This window comes from Giraffa tippelskirchi, chromosome 5 (genome assembly GCF_054371585.1).
Source record: "Giraffa tippelskirchi isolate mGirTip1 chromosome 5, T2T-mGirTip1v1.2.pri, whole genome shotgun sequence".
NCBI classification, from domain to species: domain Eukaryota; kingdom Metazoa; phylum Chordata; class Mammalia; order Artiodactyla; family Giraffidae; genus Giraffa; species Giraffa tippelskirchi.
The window spans coordinates 101,871,934-101,888,538 of NC_137279.1; the positions used below are offsets into that span (position 1 = coordinate 101,871,934).

Here is a 16,605-nt window from a genome sequence, read left to right on the forward strand (position 1 = left end):
TGTCCCAGGTGAAATAACTAAACCTGGGAGTTCCTGTATTCGTGTGTTTTCTCCTGAGTGGGTAAAGTAGGGTGAGAGCCTATGGGTCTTACACTGGTTTGGCATCAGCATGTTGGTAAATATTTGATTTCAAGGGAGGAAAATCGAACGATATTCATATTACAACAAAATATTGAAAAAAATAGTTCTTGAAGGCAGAATATCTAGTCTATACCTCCTTTTTCTCCAACTCTGAAAAACTGATCTTGAAGCTATATTTGTGCCAAGAAATATTTTAAAATTGAATGGAATAGAGTCCAAACTCAAACACATCTTTAACTTCTTAAAAGCTGTGTTCACTTGGACACAGGATATCCAGATCAATACAATCTGTGCAGAAAAGTCTGAACCACTGTCCCTGCCTTCTGTGTGTGCTGGGGGTGGTGACGTTAGCATGTAGGGAAAATTCCATCTCCTCCTTCAACCGCTGGTTGTGTGCCCAGTGCCCAGAGAACCTGCTGTCTCTCTCCTACCCCATGGCACCCACACTCCACTCCACATCAGGAGGAGTTACTTCCCTCCTTAAGGGGACTGCCCTTTTGCTTTCTGTGAGCAAACTCAATGCCTGTCATGAAAACCAGCCAGATAGCTTGGGGTCGAATCCTCTTAATTTTCTGTCATCCCTTCTCCACCTGACACAGCGTGAACTTGCTGGATGTTGAAAAGAAGGTGGTGTTCCAGCAATCCCAAGATGAATGTGTTTCAGTACCTTCCACTCTCCAGGAAGGTTCTGCCTGCAACCAGCCTTCCAGTGATGGAAAATTTGCATTTGATGAAGAGAATGTGGAGTCTGCCATGGATGGAGCCTGTGGTTGCTCTCATGCTGAAGAGGATGAAATTTCGACTGGTCTCCCAGGTAGTCTTCGATATATCTGTTAGTCTACTCTGGGAGAATGATCCCGTTTGATAGACCCTATGCTTCCATACTGAAGCCTGATTTGAACCAGACTCTATAGTTGCATTTAAAATGAGACATTCTATGAATGAACTTTTCTAAGTTCCCTGTCATGGTTGTCCCTGGGGTAAACCACTCTACCCAAGGTGGTCCAGCCAGACTCACATGAACCTTAGCAATTGTGGCACAGGAGGTACAAAGGCTTCCTAATTTTGAATGAACCTCTTATCTCACAGGAAATGCTTTAATTGTCATTTCTGGGTAATGTCCCTGCGTTCCTACACCTGTCCAAGGCTTTTTGCAGTCTTGTTTATTTCTTTGAAGGTGTCACGACTTTCGTTCACGTCTGTCAACCCATAGCCTCTCTCTTTTCCTTGGACTTATCTTGTTCGAAGTTTCTGATAGCAGAAGGTAATGCGCACTGTCATTTTTTGGTATGTTTCTCTGAGGTAACGGAAAAGGCAATGGGAACCCACTCCAGTACTCTTGCCTGGAAAATCCCATGGATGGAGTAGCCTGGTAGGCTCCATGGGGTCGCGAAGTCCATGGGGACACGACTGTGCGACTTCACTTTCACTTTTCACTTTCATGCATTGAGAAGGAAATGGCAACCCCCTCCAGTGTCTTGCCTGGAGAATCCCAGCGACGGGGGATCCTGGTGGTCTGCCGTCTATGAGGTCGCACAGACGGACACGACTGAAGCGACTTAGCAGCAGCAGCAGCAGCTCTGAGGGAAGACAGGGCCCTGGAACTTCCCAACCTGATGAATGGCCTCTGTTTGCAGCTTTGAGATTCATTTGACTTGATGGTGTGTGGATTCCACTCCCATTTAATCTCAGTGTGAAATCACTTATCCCATTAATAAACAACATTTCAGATGAAAAAAGCCTGAGTATTATAGCAGGCTGAGGATATAATTAAGTTGTTCCCCAGGAACTGTGGGGAAAAGGATATATTTAGCTGTTTGCACAGACTGGGGATCAGGATACTCTGCCGATGACATATCATATCAAGGAAATTTGTCCAATGGCTCAAGAAGGAAACCCAGTGCCTTCTTCTGAGGCTCATTCTAGGGCCTCCTGGATTATTTCTGTCTCAATAGCCTGTTACCACATTCTGAAGATAGGCACAGGATTGGGCGTTTTGGAAAGGCATTTGCCTGACATAACTCTTCTGTTAATTTCTTTGCAGAAAACCAGAATGGTCACGATGACCTGAAAGGAGCAGCGGTTGTGGCCCCGAGGTAATTTTGAATATCTGTGGGCTCCTGTACAGTGATAACCTCTGCAGACCTCTGATGCGGGGAAAGACAGAAAGTGCTGAATATATTGTGTCGTCAGTTTTGCCCACCACTATTATTCTTTTTCATAATGTTCTCTGCTTTCACTGTGGTACTTATATTGTTTCCAATTTCTTATTTACTGGTCAAGTTTCAAACCCAAGTCAGTCGACCCAGGTGAACTAAGTCAGAGTGATTTTTTTGCACTCAATTTTTATATCAGGTGTGGTTTCTAGAGTGAGATGCATATCTGCTATATGTTTGGTGTTAGCATGCTGGCATGTGTGTCATAGTAATGTCAATGCCATGTAAGTGGAAGTGTGAAAGCCACTACTCCGTGTCCCTGTATGTGAGGCGTGACTGTACCATCACAGAGAAATCTGTCTGTTCATCAGCCTGTTATTTGGTCAGACCACTGAGCACCTACTGCTTTTTCTCTCTTCTGCCCCTGTAAAACCACGCTGTGTCTCACACACAAAACAGAGTTTTCTCCCTGTCATGGATCAGACCCTTGGCTTCACCACTCAAACATTCCATCAAAACCAGATAGGACTGTACAGTTTCTGATAAGTCTTGGCTTAGTCTTTTGCCGTCCCTCCCCACCAGGTTCAACAGACAGCTGCCACAGATGATAGAGAATGGAGTCCCACAGGACTCTCTAGATGAACACTACCTGACTTACTCAGTTCTTCCTGACCTGTCAGACTCCTTCTGGCCTTATCGGAGCAATGCCATCTTCTCACCTGAGGACGTGGATGTGTCTTATGCTCGGGATGTAACCAGTGAGTATTTTCTTGTGATAGAACTCCACCTATATGCCCAGGTAGACTCTGTACGCTTCGTACTCCCCACCTCTGCGGTGCTGAGGTTTGTCATCCCTGTTGGAAGCGCTGTAGACAGTGATTTGGATGAGACTCTGTGGTAGAGTTTTAAGTACAGACATCAGGTGGGTCAGGGAGCTCTCATTCATTTTTTGGCTCCGGGCTTGTCTCTGTCACCCTGACCCCAGTATCAGGCATTTGACACAAAGCACTTGTGACAACTCTCAACCACCTCAGCTGGAAATCCACAGGAGGTGTCTGTCAGAACTCGTTTGGAGCCAGTGTGTTGTTCCCCGCAATGAGTTAAATTTTTGTCAATGTTCGTGGCCTCTCCAGAAGTGATGACAGACTTGCCTCTTTATAAGGAGAGGTGATTTCCATCATGTGTTTTACTGCGCTCAGCCCCAGTCTCCCTTTTCTCGATGTTGGCAGGTCTTAGCTAAGATGGTATCTGACACCAAGACAGACACAACTGTCCCATTGCCTTGCTTGGATGTTTCCATGAAGTAAGGCTGGGCTCTGGCAGTTCCTCCAGCTTCAAATGGTCATGGTTTCTGTGTAGCACCAAAGATTCTTTTTGATTTGAAGGTTAATAGATTTCACTGGGCTTCCCTGGTGGCTCAGATGGTAAAGAATCTGCCCGCAATGCAGGAGACCCAGGTTCAATCCCTGTATCATGAAGATCCTCTGGACAAGAGAATGGCACCCACTCTAGTATTCTTGGGTGGAGAATTCAATGGACAGAGAGGAGCCTGGTGGGCTATAGTCCATGCGGTCACAAAGAGACCGCCACTACTGAGCGGCTAACGCTTTCACAATTCACCCATCACTCTAGTCTCAAGTATAAATTCCTCTAAACCATCAACAACCACATAGTCTGATGGGACCAAGCAGCACTATAGAAATAATTCTAGAAAATAACTCAGCTCATTTTCTAGCATCTCTGTGGAAAATACATTTTTAAGTGCTTCTACAGACTCAGAACGAAGGCTGTTGGGAGAGATACCAGATCAATCAGCAAATTTCCTCGATGGGTCTGGAAGCAGTCCAGTCTAATTCTCATACGACTTAAGTGTCCTAGAATATCTTTGCTAAAGAATTATGTTCTTACAATTAGAATATTAAGGTCCCTGTTGTATATGTGTTTCCTGAGTAGATATGTGTGAGATCTGATTTGCTTCTTATGACCTGCTGTCTCTGAATTTCCTACTAGACAATGAAAACGATCACAAGCAAGTGAGTGGACAAGAGCTCTCATTTCCCAGGTAATTTGAAAATCTGTGGGCTGTGAATGTCAGTGGTGACAGCAGGAGACCTCAGATCCAGAGAAAAATAGAAAGTACTCTATGTAACTCTTTCATCTATTCATGCAGCAGCAAGTATCTCTTTAGTAGTGTTGTCTATTTATGTTTCACAAGTTTGTGCGTTTCAGTTTTTCAATCCTTCAAGTTTAGTAATGTACAGTGAGTTGTCCCAGGTGAAATAACTAAACCTGGGAGTTCCTGTATTCGTGTGTTTTCTCCTGAGTGGGTAAAGTAGGGTGAGAGCCTATGGGTCTTACACTGGTTTGGCATCAGCATGTTGGTAAATATTTGATTTCAAGGGAGGAAAATTGAACGATATTCATATTACAACAAAATATTGAAAAAAATAGTTCTTGAAGGCAGAATATCTAGTCTATACCTCCTTTTTCTCCAACTCTGAAAAACTGATCTTGAAGCTATATTTGTGCCAAGAAATATTTTAAAATTGAATGGAATAGAGTCCAAACTCAAACACATCTTTAACTTCTTAAAAGCTGTGTTCACTTGGACACAGGATATCCAGATCAATACAATCTGTGCAGAAAAGTCTGAACCACTGTCCCTGCCTTCTGTGTGTGCTGGGGGTGGTGACGTTAGCATGTAGGGAAAATTCCATCTCCTCCTTCAACCGCTGGTTGTGTGCCCAGTGCCCAGAGAACCTGCTGTCTCTCTCCTACCCCATGGCACCCACACTCCACTCCACATCAGGAGGAGTTACTTCCCTCCTTAAGGCGACTGCTCTTTTGCTTTCTGTGAGCAAACTCAATGCCTGTCATGAAAACCAGCCAGATAGCTTGGGGTCGAATCCTCTTAATTTTCTGTCATCCCTTCTCCACCTGACACAGCGTGAACTTGCTGGATGTTGAAAAGAAGGTGGTGTTCCAGCAATCCCAAGATGAATGTGTTTCAGTACCTTCCACTCTCCAGGAAGGTTCTGCCTGCAACCAGCCTTCCAGTGATGGAAAATTTGCATTTGATGAAGAGAATGTGGAGTCTGCCATGGATGGAGCCTGTGGTTGCTCTCATGCTGAAGAGGATGAAATTTCGACTGGTCTCCCAGGTAGTCTTCGATATATCTGTTAGTCTACTCTGGGAGAATGATCCCGTTTGATAGACCCTATGCTTCCATACTGAAGCCTGATTTGAACCAGACTCTATAGTTGCATTTAAAATGAGACATTCTATGAATGAACTTTTCTAAGTTCCCTGTCATGGTTGTCCCTGGGGTAAACCACTCTACCCAAGGTGGTCCAGCCAGACTCACATGAACCTTAGCAATTGTGGCACAGGAGGTACAAAGGCTTCCTAATTTTGAATGAACCTCTTATCTCACAGGAAATGCTTTAATTGTCATTTCTGGGTAATGTCCCTGCGTTCCTACACCTGTCCAAGGCTTTTTGCAGTCTTGTTTATTTCTTTGGAGGTGTCACGACTTTCGTTCACGTCTGTCAACCCATAGCCTCTCTCTTTTCCTTGGACTTATCTTGTTCGAAGTTTCTGATAGCAGAAGGTAATGCGCACTGTCATTTTTTGGTATGTTTCTCTGAGGTAACGGAAAAGGCAATGGGAACCCACTCCAGTACTCTTGCCTGGAAAATCCCATGGATGGAGTAGCCTGGTAGGCTCCATGGGGTCGCGAAGTCCATGGGGACACGACTGTGCGACTTCACTTTCACTTTTCACTTTCATGCATTGAGAAGGAAATGGCAACCCCCTCCAGTGTCTTGCCTGGAGAATCCCAGCGACGGGGGATCCTGGTGGTCTGCCGTCTATGAGGTCGCACAGACGGACACGACTGAAGCGACTTAGCAGCAGCAGCAGCAGCTCTGAGGGAAGACAGGGCCCTGGAACTTCCCAACCTGATGAATGGCCTCTGTTTGCAGCTTTGAGATTCATTTGACTTGATGGTGTGTGGATTCCACTCCCATTTAATCTCAGTGTGAAATCACTTATCCCATTAATAAACAACATTTCAGATGAAAAAAGCCTGAGTATTATAGCAGGCTGAGGATATAATTAAGTTGTTCCCCAGGAACTGTGGGGAAAAGGATATATTTAGCTGTTTGCACAGACTGGGGATCAGGATACTCTGCCGATGACATATCATATCAAGGAAATTTGTCCAATGGCTCAAGAAGGAAACCCAGTGCCTTCTTCTGAGGCTCATTCTAGGGCCTCCTGGATTATTTCTGTCTCAATAGCCTGTTACCACATTCTGAAGATAGGCACAGGATTGGGCGTTTTGGAAAGGCATTTGCCTGACATAACTCTTCTGTTAATTTCTTTGCAGAAAACCAGAATGGTCACGATGACCTGAAAGGAGCAGCGGTTGTGGCCCCGAGGTAATTTTGAATATCTGTGGGCTCCTGTACAGTGATAACCTCTGCAGACCTCTGATGCGGGGAAAGACAGAAAGTGCTGAATATATTGTGTCGTCAGTTTTGCCCACCACTATTATTCTTTTTCATAATGTTCTCTGCTTTCACTGTGGTACTTATATTGTTTCCAATTTCTTATTTACTGGTCAAGTTTCAAACCCAAGTCAGTCGACCCAGGTGAACTAAGTCAGAGTGATTTTTTTGCACTCAATTTTTATATCAGGTGTGGTTTCTAGAGTGAGATGCATATCTGCTATATGTTTGGTGTTAGCATGCTGGCATGTGTGTCATAGTAATGTCAATGCCATGTAAGTGGAAGTGTGAAAGCCACTACTCCGTGTCCCTGTATGTGAGGCGTGACTGTACCATCACAGAGAAATCTGTCTGTTCATCAGCCTGTTATTTGGTCAGACCACTGAGCACCTACTGCTTTTTCTCTCTTCTGCCCCTGTAAAACCACGCTGTGTCTCACACACAAAACAGAGTTTTCTCCCTGTCATGGATCAGACCCTTGGCTTCACCACTCAAACATTCCATCAAAACCAGATAGGACTGTACAGTTTCTGATAAGTCTTGGCTTAGTCTTTTGCCGTCCCTCCCCACCAGGTTCAACAGACAGCTGCCACAGATGATAGAGAATGGAGTCCCACAGGACTCTCTAGATGAACACTACCTGACTTACTCAGTTCTTCCTGACCTGTCAGACTCCTTCTGGCCTTATCGGAGCAATGCCATCTTCTCACCTGAGGACGTGGATGTGTCTTATGCTCGGGATGTAACCAGTGAGTATTTTCTTGTGATAGAACTCCACCTATATGCCCAGGTAGACTCTGTACGCTTCGTACTCCCCACCTCTGCGGTGCTGAGGTTTGTCATCCCTGTTGGAAGCGCTGTAGACAGTGATTTGGATGAGACTCTGTGGTAGAGTTTTAAGTACAGACATCAGGTGGGTCAGGGAGCTCTCATTCATTTTTTGGCTCCGGGCTTGTCTCTGTCACCCTGACCCCAGTATCAGGCATTTGACACAAAGCACTTGTGACAACTCTCAACCACCTCAGCTGGAAATCCACAGGAGGTGTCTGTCAGAACTCGTTTGGAGCCAGTGTGTTGTTCCCCGCAATGAGTTAAATTTTTGTCAATGTTCGTGGCCTCTCCAGAAGTGATGACAGACTTGCCTCTTTATAAGGAGAGGTGATTTCCATCATGTGTTTTACTGCGCTCAGCCCCAGTCTCCCTTTTCTCGATGTTGGCAGGTCTTAGCTAAGATGGTATCTGACACCAAGACAGACACAACTGTCCCATTGCCTTGCTTGGATGTTTCCATGAAGTAAGGCTGGGCTCTGGCAGTTCCTCCAGCTTCAAATGGTCATGGTTTCTGTGTAGCACCAAAGATTCTTTTTGATTTGAAGGTTAATAGATTTCACTGGGCTTCCCTGGTGGCTCAGATGGTAAAGAATCTGCCCGCAATGCAGGAGACCCAGGTTCAATCCCTGTATCATGAAGATCCTCTGGACAAGAGAATGGCACCCACTCTAGTATTCTTGGGTGGAGAATTCAATGGACAGAGAGGAGCCTGGTGGGCTATAGTCCATGCGGTCACAAAGAGACCGCCACTACTGAGCGGCTAACGCTTTCACAATTCACCCATCACTCTAGTCTCAAGTATAAATTCCTCTAAACCATCAACAACCACATAGTCTGATGGGACCAAGCAGCACTATAGAAATAATTCTAGAAAATAACTCAGCTCATTTTCTAGCATCTCTGTGGAAAATACATTTTTAAGTGCTTCTACAGACTCAGAACGAAGGCTGTTGGGAGAGATACCAGATCAATCAGCAAATTTCCTCGATGGGTCTGGAAGCAGTCCAGTCTAATTCTCATACGACTTAAGTGTCCTAGAATATCTTTGCTAAAGAATTATGTTCTTACAATTAGAATATTAAGGTCCCTGTTGTATATGTGTTTCCTGAGTAGATATGTGTGAGATCTGATTTGCTTCTTATGACCTGCTGTCTCTGAATTTCCTACTAGACAATGAAAACGATCACAAGCAAGTGAGTGGACAAGAGCTCTCATTTCCCAGGTAATTTGAAAATCTGTGGGCTGTGAATGTCAGTGGTGACAGCAGGAGACCTCAGATCCAGAGAAAAATAGAAAGTACTCTATATAACTCTTTCATCTATTCATGCAGCAGCAAGTATCTCTTTAGTAGTGTTGTCTATTTATGTTTCACAAGTTTGTGCGTTTCAGTTTTTCAATCCTTCAAGTTTAGTAATGTACAGTGAGTTGTCCCAGGTGAAATAACTAAACCTGGGAGTTCCTGTATTCGTGTGTTTTCTCCTGAGTGGGTAAAGTAGGGTGAGAGCCTATGGGTCTTACACTGGTTTGGCATCAGCATGTTGGTAAATATTTGATTTCAAGGGAGGAAAATCGAACGATATTCATATTACAACAAAATATTGAAAAAAATAGTTCTTGAAGGCAGAATATCTAGTCTATACCTCCTTTTTCTCCAACTCTGAAAAACTGATCTTGAAGCTATATTTGTGCCAAGAAATATTTTAAAATTGAATGGAATAGAGTCCAAACTCAAACACATCTTTAACTTCTTAAAAGCTGTGTTCACTTGGACACAGGATATCCAGATCAATACAATCTGTGCAGAAAAGTCTGAACCACTGTCCCTGCCTTCTGTGTGTGCTGGGGGTGGTGACGTTAGCATGTAGGGAAAATTCCATCTCCTCCTTCAACCGCTGGTTGTGTGCCCAGTGCCCAGAGAACCTGCTGTCTCTCTCCTACCCCATGGCACCCACACTCCACTCCACATCAGGAGGAGTTACTTCCCTCCTTAAGGCGACTGCTCTTTTGCTTTCTGTGAGCAAACTCAATGCCTGTCATGAAAACCAGCCAGATAGCTTGGGGTCGAATCCTCTTAATTTTCTGTCATCCCTTCTCCACCTGACACAGCGTGAACTTGCTGGATGTTGAAAAGAAGGTGGTGTTCCAGCAATCCCAAGATGAATGTGTTTCAGTACCTTCCACTCTCCAGGAAGGTTCTGCCTGCAACCAGCCTTCCAGTGATGGAAAATTTGCATTTGATGAAGAGAATGTGGAGTCTGCCATGGATGGAGCCTGTGGTTGCTCTCATGCTGAAGAGGATGAAATTTCGACTGGTCTCCCAGGTAGTCTTCGATATATCTGTTAGTCTACTCTGGGAGAATGATCCCGTTTGATAGACCCTATGCTTCCATACTGAAGCCTGATTTGAACCAGACTCTATAGTTGCATTTAAAATGAGACATTCTATGAATGAACTTTTCTAAGTTCCCTGTCATGGTTGTCCCTGGGGTAAACCACTCTACCCAAGGTGGTCCAGCCAGACTCACATGAACCTTAGCAATTGTGGCACAGGAGGTACAAAGGCTTCCTAATTTTGAATGAACCTCTTATCTCACAGGAAATGCTTTAATTGTCATTTCTGGGTAATGTCCCTGCGTTCCTACACCTGTCCAAGGCTTTTTGCAGTCTTGTTTATTTCTTTGGAGGTGTCACGACTTTCGTTCACGTCTGTCAACCCATAGCCTCTCTCTTTTCCTTGGACTTATCTTGTTCGAAGTTTCTGATAGCAGAAGGTAATGCGCACTGTCATTTTTTGGTATGTTTCTCTGAGGTAACGGAAAAGGCAATGGGAACCCACTCCAGTACTCTTGCCTGGAAAATCCCATGGATGGAGTAGCCTGGTAGGCTCCATGGGGTCGCGAAGTCCATGGGGACACGACTGTGCGACTTCACTTTCACTTTTCACTTTCATGCATTGAGAAGGAAATGGCAACCCCCTCCAGTGTCTTGCCTGGAGAATCCCAGCGACGGGGGATCCTGGTGGTCTGCCGTCTATGAGGTCGCACAGACGGACACGACTGAAGCGACTTAGCAGCAGCAGCAGCAGCTCTGAGGGAAGACAGGGCCCTGGAACTTCCCAACCTGATGAATGGCCTCTGTTTGCAGCTTTGAGATTCATTTGACTTGATGGTGTGTGGATTCCACTCCCATTTAATCTCAGTGTGAAATCACTTATCCCATTAATAAACAACATTTCAGATGAAAAAAGCCTGAGTATTATAGCAGGCTGAGGATATAATTAAGTTGTTCCCCAGGAACTGTGGGGAAAAGGATATATTTAGCTGTTTGCACAGACTGGGGATCAGGATACTCTGCCGATGACATATCATATCAAGGAAATTTGTCCAATGGCTCAAGAAGGAAACCCAGTGCCTTCTTCTGAGGCTCATTCTAGGGCCTCCTGGATTATTTCTGTCTCAATAGCCTGTTACCACATTCTGAAGATAGGCACAGGATTGGGCGTTTTGGAAAGGCATTTGCCTGACATAACTCTTCTGTTAATTTCTTTGCAGAAAACCAGAATGGTCACGATGACCTGAAAGGAGCAGCGGTTGTGGCCCCGAGGTAATTTTGAATATCTGTGGGCTCCTGTACAGTGATAACCTCTGCAGACCTCTGATGCGGGGAAAGACAGAAAGTGCTGAATATATTGTGTCGTCAGTTTTGCCCACCACTATTATTCTTTTTCATAATGTTCTCTGCTTTCACTGTGGTACTTATATTGTTTCCAATTTCTTATTTACTGGTCAAGTTTCAAACCCAAGTCAGTCGACCCAGGTGAACTAAGTCAGAGTGATTTTTTTGCACTCAATTTTTATATCAGGTGTGGTTTCTAGAGTGAGATGCATATCTGCTATATGTTTGGTGTTAGCATGCTGGCATGTGTGTCATAGTAATGTCAATGCCATGTAAGTGGAAGTGTGAAAGCCACTACTCCGTGTCCCTGTATGTGAGGCGTGACTGTACCATCACAGAGAAATCTGTCTGTTCATCAGCCTGTTATTTGGTCAGACCACTGAGCACCTACTGCTTTTTCTCTCTTCTGCCCCTGTAAAACCACGCTGTGTCTCACACACAAAACAGAGTTTTCTCCCTGTCATGGATCAGACCCTTGGCTTCACCACTCAAACATTCCATCAAAACCAGATAGGACTGTACAGTTTCTGATAAGTCTTGGCTTAGTCTTTTGCCGTCCCTCCCCACCAGGTTCAACAGACAGCTGCCACAGATGATAGAGAATGGAGTCCCACAGGACTCTCTAGATGAACACTACCTGACTTACTCAGTTCTTCCTGACCTGTCAGACTCCTTCTGGCCTTATCGGAGCAATGCCATCTTCTCACCTGAGGACGTGGATGTGTCTTATGCTCGGGATGTAACCAGTGAGTATTTTCTTGTGATAGAACTCCACCTATATGCCCAGGTAGACTCTGTACGCTTCGTACTCCCCACCTCTGCGGTGCTGAGGTTTGTCATCCCTGTTGGAAGCGCTGTAGACAGTGATTTGGATGAGACTCTGTGGTAGAGTTTTAAGTACAGACATCAGGTGGGTCAGGGAGCTCTCATTCATTTTTTGGCTCCGGGCTTGTCTCTGTCACCCTGACCCCAGTATCAGGCATTTGACACAAAGCACTTGTGACAACTCTCAACCACCTCAGCTGGAAATCCACAGGAGGTGTCTGTCAGAACTCGTTTGGAGCCAGTGTGTTGTTCCCCGCAATGAGTTAAATTTTTGTCAATGTTCGTGGCCTCTCCAGAAGTGATGACAGACTTGCCTCTTTATAAGGAGAGGTGATTTCCATCATGTGTTTTACTGCGCTCAGCCCCAGTCTCCCTTTTCTCGATGTTGGCAGGTCTTAGCTAAGATGGTATCTGACACCAAGACAGACACAACTGTCCCATTGCCTTGCTTGGATGTTTCCATGAAGTAAGGCTGGGCTCTGGCAGTTCCTCCAGCTTCAAATGGTCATGGTTTCTGTGTAGCACCAAAGATTCTTTTTGATTTGAAGGTTAATAGATTTCACTGGGCTTCCCTGGTGGCTCAGATGGTAAAGAATCTGCCCGCAATGCAGGAGACCCAGGTTCAATCCCTGTATCATGAAGATCCTCTGGACAAGAGAATGGCACCCACTCTAGTATTCTTGGGTGGAGAATTCAATGGACAGAGAGGAGCCTGGTGGGCTATAGTCCATGCGGTCACAAAGAGACCGCCACTACTGAGCGGCTAACGCTTTCACAATTCACCCATCACTCTAGTCTCAAGTATAAATTCCTCTAAACCATCAACAACCACATAGTCTGATGGGACCAAGCAGCACTATAGAAATAATTCTAGAAAATAACTCAGCTCATTTTCTAGCATCTCTGTGGAAAATACATTTTTAAGTGCTTCTACAGACTCAGAACGAAGGCTGTTGGGAGAGATACCAGATCAATCAGCAAATTTCCTCGATGGGTCTGGAAGCAGTCCAGTCTAATTCTCATACGACTTAAGTGTCCTAGAATATCTTTGCTAAAGAATTATGTTCTTACAATTAGAATATTAAGGTCCCTGTTGTATATGTGTTTCCTGAGTAGATATGTGTGAGATCTGATTTGCTTCTTATGACCTGCTGTCTCTGAATTTCCTACTAGACAATGAAAACGATCACAAGCAAGTGAGTGGACAAGAGCTCTCATTTCCCAGGTAATTTGAAAATCTGTGGGCTGTGAATGTCAGTGGTGACAGCAGGAGACCTCAGATCCAGAGAAAAATAGAAAGTACTCTATATAACTCTTTCATCTATTCATGCAGCAGCAAGTATCTCTTTAGTAGTGTTGTCTATTTATGTTTCACAAGTTTGTGCGTTTCAGTTTTTCAATCCTTCAAGTTTAGTAATGTACAGTGAGTTGTCCCAGGTGAAATAACTAAACCTGGGAGTTCCTGTATTCGTGTGTTTTCTCCTGAGTGGGTAAAGTAGGGTGAGAGCCTATGGGTCTTACACTGGTTTGGCATCAGCATGTTGGTAAATATTTGATTTCAAGGGAGGAAAATCGAACGATATTCATATTACAACAAAATATTGAAAAAAATAGTTCTTGAAGGCAGAATATCTAGTCTATACCTCCTTTTTCTCCAACTCTGAAAAACTGATCTTGAAGCTATATTTGTGCCAAGAAATATTTTAAAATTGAATGGAATAGAGTCCAAACTCAAACACATCTTTAACTTCTTAAAAGCTGTGTTCACTTGGACACAGGATATCCAGATCAATACAATCTGTGCAGAAAAGTCTGAACCACTGTCCCTGCCTTCTGTGTGTGCTGGGGGTGGTGACGTTAGCATGTAGGGAAAATTCCATCTCCTCCTTCAACCGCTGGTTGTGTGCCCAGTGCCCAGAGAACCTGCTGTCTCTCTCCTACCCCATGGCACCCACACTCCACTCCACATCAGGAGGAGTTACTTCCCTCCTTAAGGGGACTGCTCTTTTGCTTTCTGTGAGCAAACTCAATGCCTGTCATGAAAACCAGCCAGATAGCTTGGGGTCGAATCCTCTTAATTTTCTGTCATCCCTTCTCCACCTGACACAGCGTGAACTTGCTGGATGTTGAAAAGAAGGTGGTGTTCCAGCAATCCCAAGATGAATGTGTTTCAGTACCTTCCACTCTCCAGGAAGGTTCTGCCTGCAACCAGCCTTCCAGTGATGGAAAATTTGCATTTGATGAAGAGAATGTGGAGTCTGCCATGGATGGAGCCTGTGGTTGCTCTCATGCTGAAGAGGATGAAATTTCGACTGGTCTCCCAGGTAGTCTTCGATATATCTGTTAGTCTACTCTGGGAGAATGATCCCGTTTGATAGACCCTATGCTTCCATACTGAAGCCTGATTTGAACCAGACTCTATAGTTGCATTTAAAATGAGACATTCTATGAATGAACTTTTCTAAGTTCCCTGTCATGGTTGTCCCTGGGGTAAACCGCTCTACCCAAGGTGGTCCAGCCAGACTCACATGAACCTTAGCAATTGTGGCACAGGAGGTACAAAGGCTTCCTAATTTTGAATGAACCTCTTATCTCACAGGAAATGCTTTAATTGTCATTTCTGGGTAATGTCCCTGCGTTCCTACACCTGTCCAAGGCTTTTTGCAGTCTTGTTTATTTCTTTGGAGGTGTCACGACTTTCGTTCACGTCTGTCAACCCATAGCCTCTCTCTTTTCCTTGGACTTATCTTGTTCGAAGTTTCTGATAGCAGAAGGTAATGCGCACTGTCAGTTTTTGGTATGTTTCTCTGAGGTAACGGAAAAGGCAATGGGAACCCACTCCAGTACTCTTGCCTGGAAAATCCCATGGATGGAGTAGCCTGGTAGGCTCCATGGGGTCGCGAAGTCCATGGGGACACGACTGTGCGACTTCACTTTCACTTTTCACTTTCATGCATTGAGAAGGAAATGGCAACCCCCTCCAGTGTCTTGCCTGGAGAATCCCAGCGACGGGGGATCCTGGTGGTCTGCCGTCTATGAGGTCGCACAGACGGACACGACTGAAGCGACTTAGCAGCAGCAGCAGCAGCTCTGAGGGAAGACAGGGCCCTGGAACTTCCCAACCTGATGAATGGCCTCTGTTTGCAGCTTTGAGATTCATTTGACTTGATGGTGTGTGGATTCCACTCCCATTTAATCTCAGTGTGAAATCACTTATCCCATTAATAAACAACATTTCAGATGAAAAAAGCCTGAGTATTATAGCAGGCTGAGGATATAATTAAGTTGTTCCCCAGGAACTGTGGGGAAAAGGATATATTTAGCTGTTTGCACAGACTGGGGATCAGGATACTCTGCCGATGACATATCATATCAAGGAAATTTGTCCAATGGCTCAAGAAGGAAACCCAGTGCCTTCTTCTGAGGCTCATTCTAGGGCCTCCTGGATTATTTCTGTCTCAATAGCCTGTTACCACATTCTGAAGATAGGCACAGGATTGGGCGTTTTGGAAAGGCATTTGCCTGACATAACTCTTCTGTTAATTTCTTTGCAGAAAACCAGAATGGTCTCGATGACCTGAAAGGAGCAGCGGTTGGGGCCCCGAGGTAATTTTGAATATCTGTGGGCTCCTGTACAGTGATAACCTCTGCAGACCTCTGATGCGGGGAAAAACAGAAAGTGCTGAATATATTGTGTCGTCAGTTTTGCCCACCACTATTATTCTTTTTCATAATGTTCTCTGCTTTCACTGTGGTACTTGTATTGTTTCCAATTTCTTATTTACTGGTCAAGTTTCAACCCCAAGTCAGTCGACCCAGGTGAACTAAGTCAGAGTGATGTTTTTGCACTCAATTTTTATATCAGGTGTGGTTTCTAGAGTGAGATGCATATCTGCTATATGTTTGGTGTTAGCATGCTGGCATGTGTGTCATAGTAATGTCAATGCCATGTAAGTGGAAGTGTGAAAGCCACTACTCCGTGTCCCTGTATGTGAGGCGTGACTGTACCATCACAGAGAAATCTGTCTGTTCATCAGCCTGTTATTTGGTCAGACCACTGAGCACCTACTGCTTTTTCTCTCTTCCGCCCCTGTAAAACCACGCTGTGTCTCACACACAAAACAGAGTTTTCTCCCTGTCATGGATCAGAACCTTGGCTTCACCACTCAAACATTCCATCAAAACCAGATAGGACTGTACAGTTTCTGATAAGTCTTGGCTTAATCTTTTGCCGTCCCTCCCCACCAGGTTCAACAGACAGCTGCCACAGATGATAGAGAATGGAGTCCCACAGGACTCTCTAGATGAACACTACCTGACTTACTCAGTTCTTCCTGACCTGTCAGACTCCTTCTGGCCTTATCGGAGCAATGCCATCTTCTCACCTGAGGACGTGGATGTGTCTTATGCTCGGGATGTAACCAGTGAGTATTTTCTTGTGATAGAACTCCACCTATATGCCCAGGTAGACTCTGTACGCTTCGTACTCCCCACCTCTGGGGTGCTGAGGTTTGTCATCCCTGTT

The 16,605-nt window shown here is 44.8% G+C and overlaps 1 protein-coding gene across 1 annotated transcript in view; it reads left to right on the plus strand.

Annotated features, from left to right (window-relative positions):
* LOC145504748 (NBPF family member NBPF19-like) overlaps positions 1–16,605 on the plus strand; it is a 363,203-nt gene that overhangs the window by 232,910 nt on the left and 113,688 nt on the right. Inside the window, exons 67-81 of the mRNA XM_081486054.1 lie at positions 681–895; positions 2,126–2,177; positions 2,820–2,995; positions 4,248–4,299; positions 5,184–5,398; positions 6,629–6,680; positions 7,323–7,498; positions 8,751–8,802; positions 9,687–9,901; positions 11,132–11,183; positions 11,826–12,001; positions 13,254–13,305; positions 14,190–14,404; positions 15,635–15,686; positions 16,329–16,504. Of these exons, the coding sequence (XP_081342180.1) occupies positions 681–895; positions 2,126–2,177; positions 2,820–2,995; positions 4,248–4,299; positions 5,184–5,398; positions 6,629–6,680; positions 7,323–7,498; positions 8,751–8,802; positions 9,687–9,901; positions 11,132–11,183; positions 11,826–12,001; positions 13,254–13,305; positions 14,190–14,404; positions 15,635–15,686; positions 16,329–16,504 (1,928 nt within the window). The remainder of the gene's footprint in view (positions 1–680; positions 896–2,125; positions 2,178–2,819; positions 2,996–4,247; positions 4,300–5,183; positions 5,399–6,628; positions 6,681–7,322; positions 7,499–8,750; positions 8,803–9,686; positions 9,902–11,131; positions 11,184–11,825; positions 12,002–13,253; positions 13,306–14,189; positions 14,405–15,634; positions 15,687–16,328; positions 16,505–16,605) is intronic.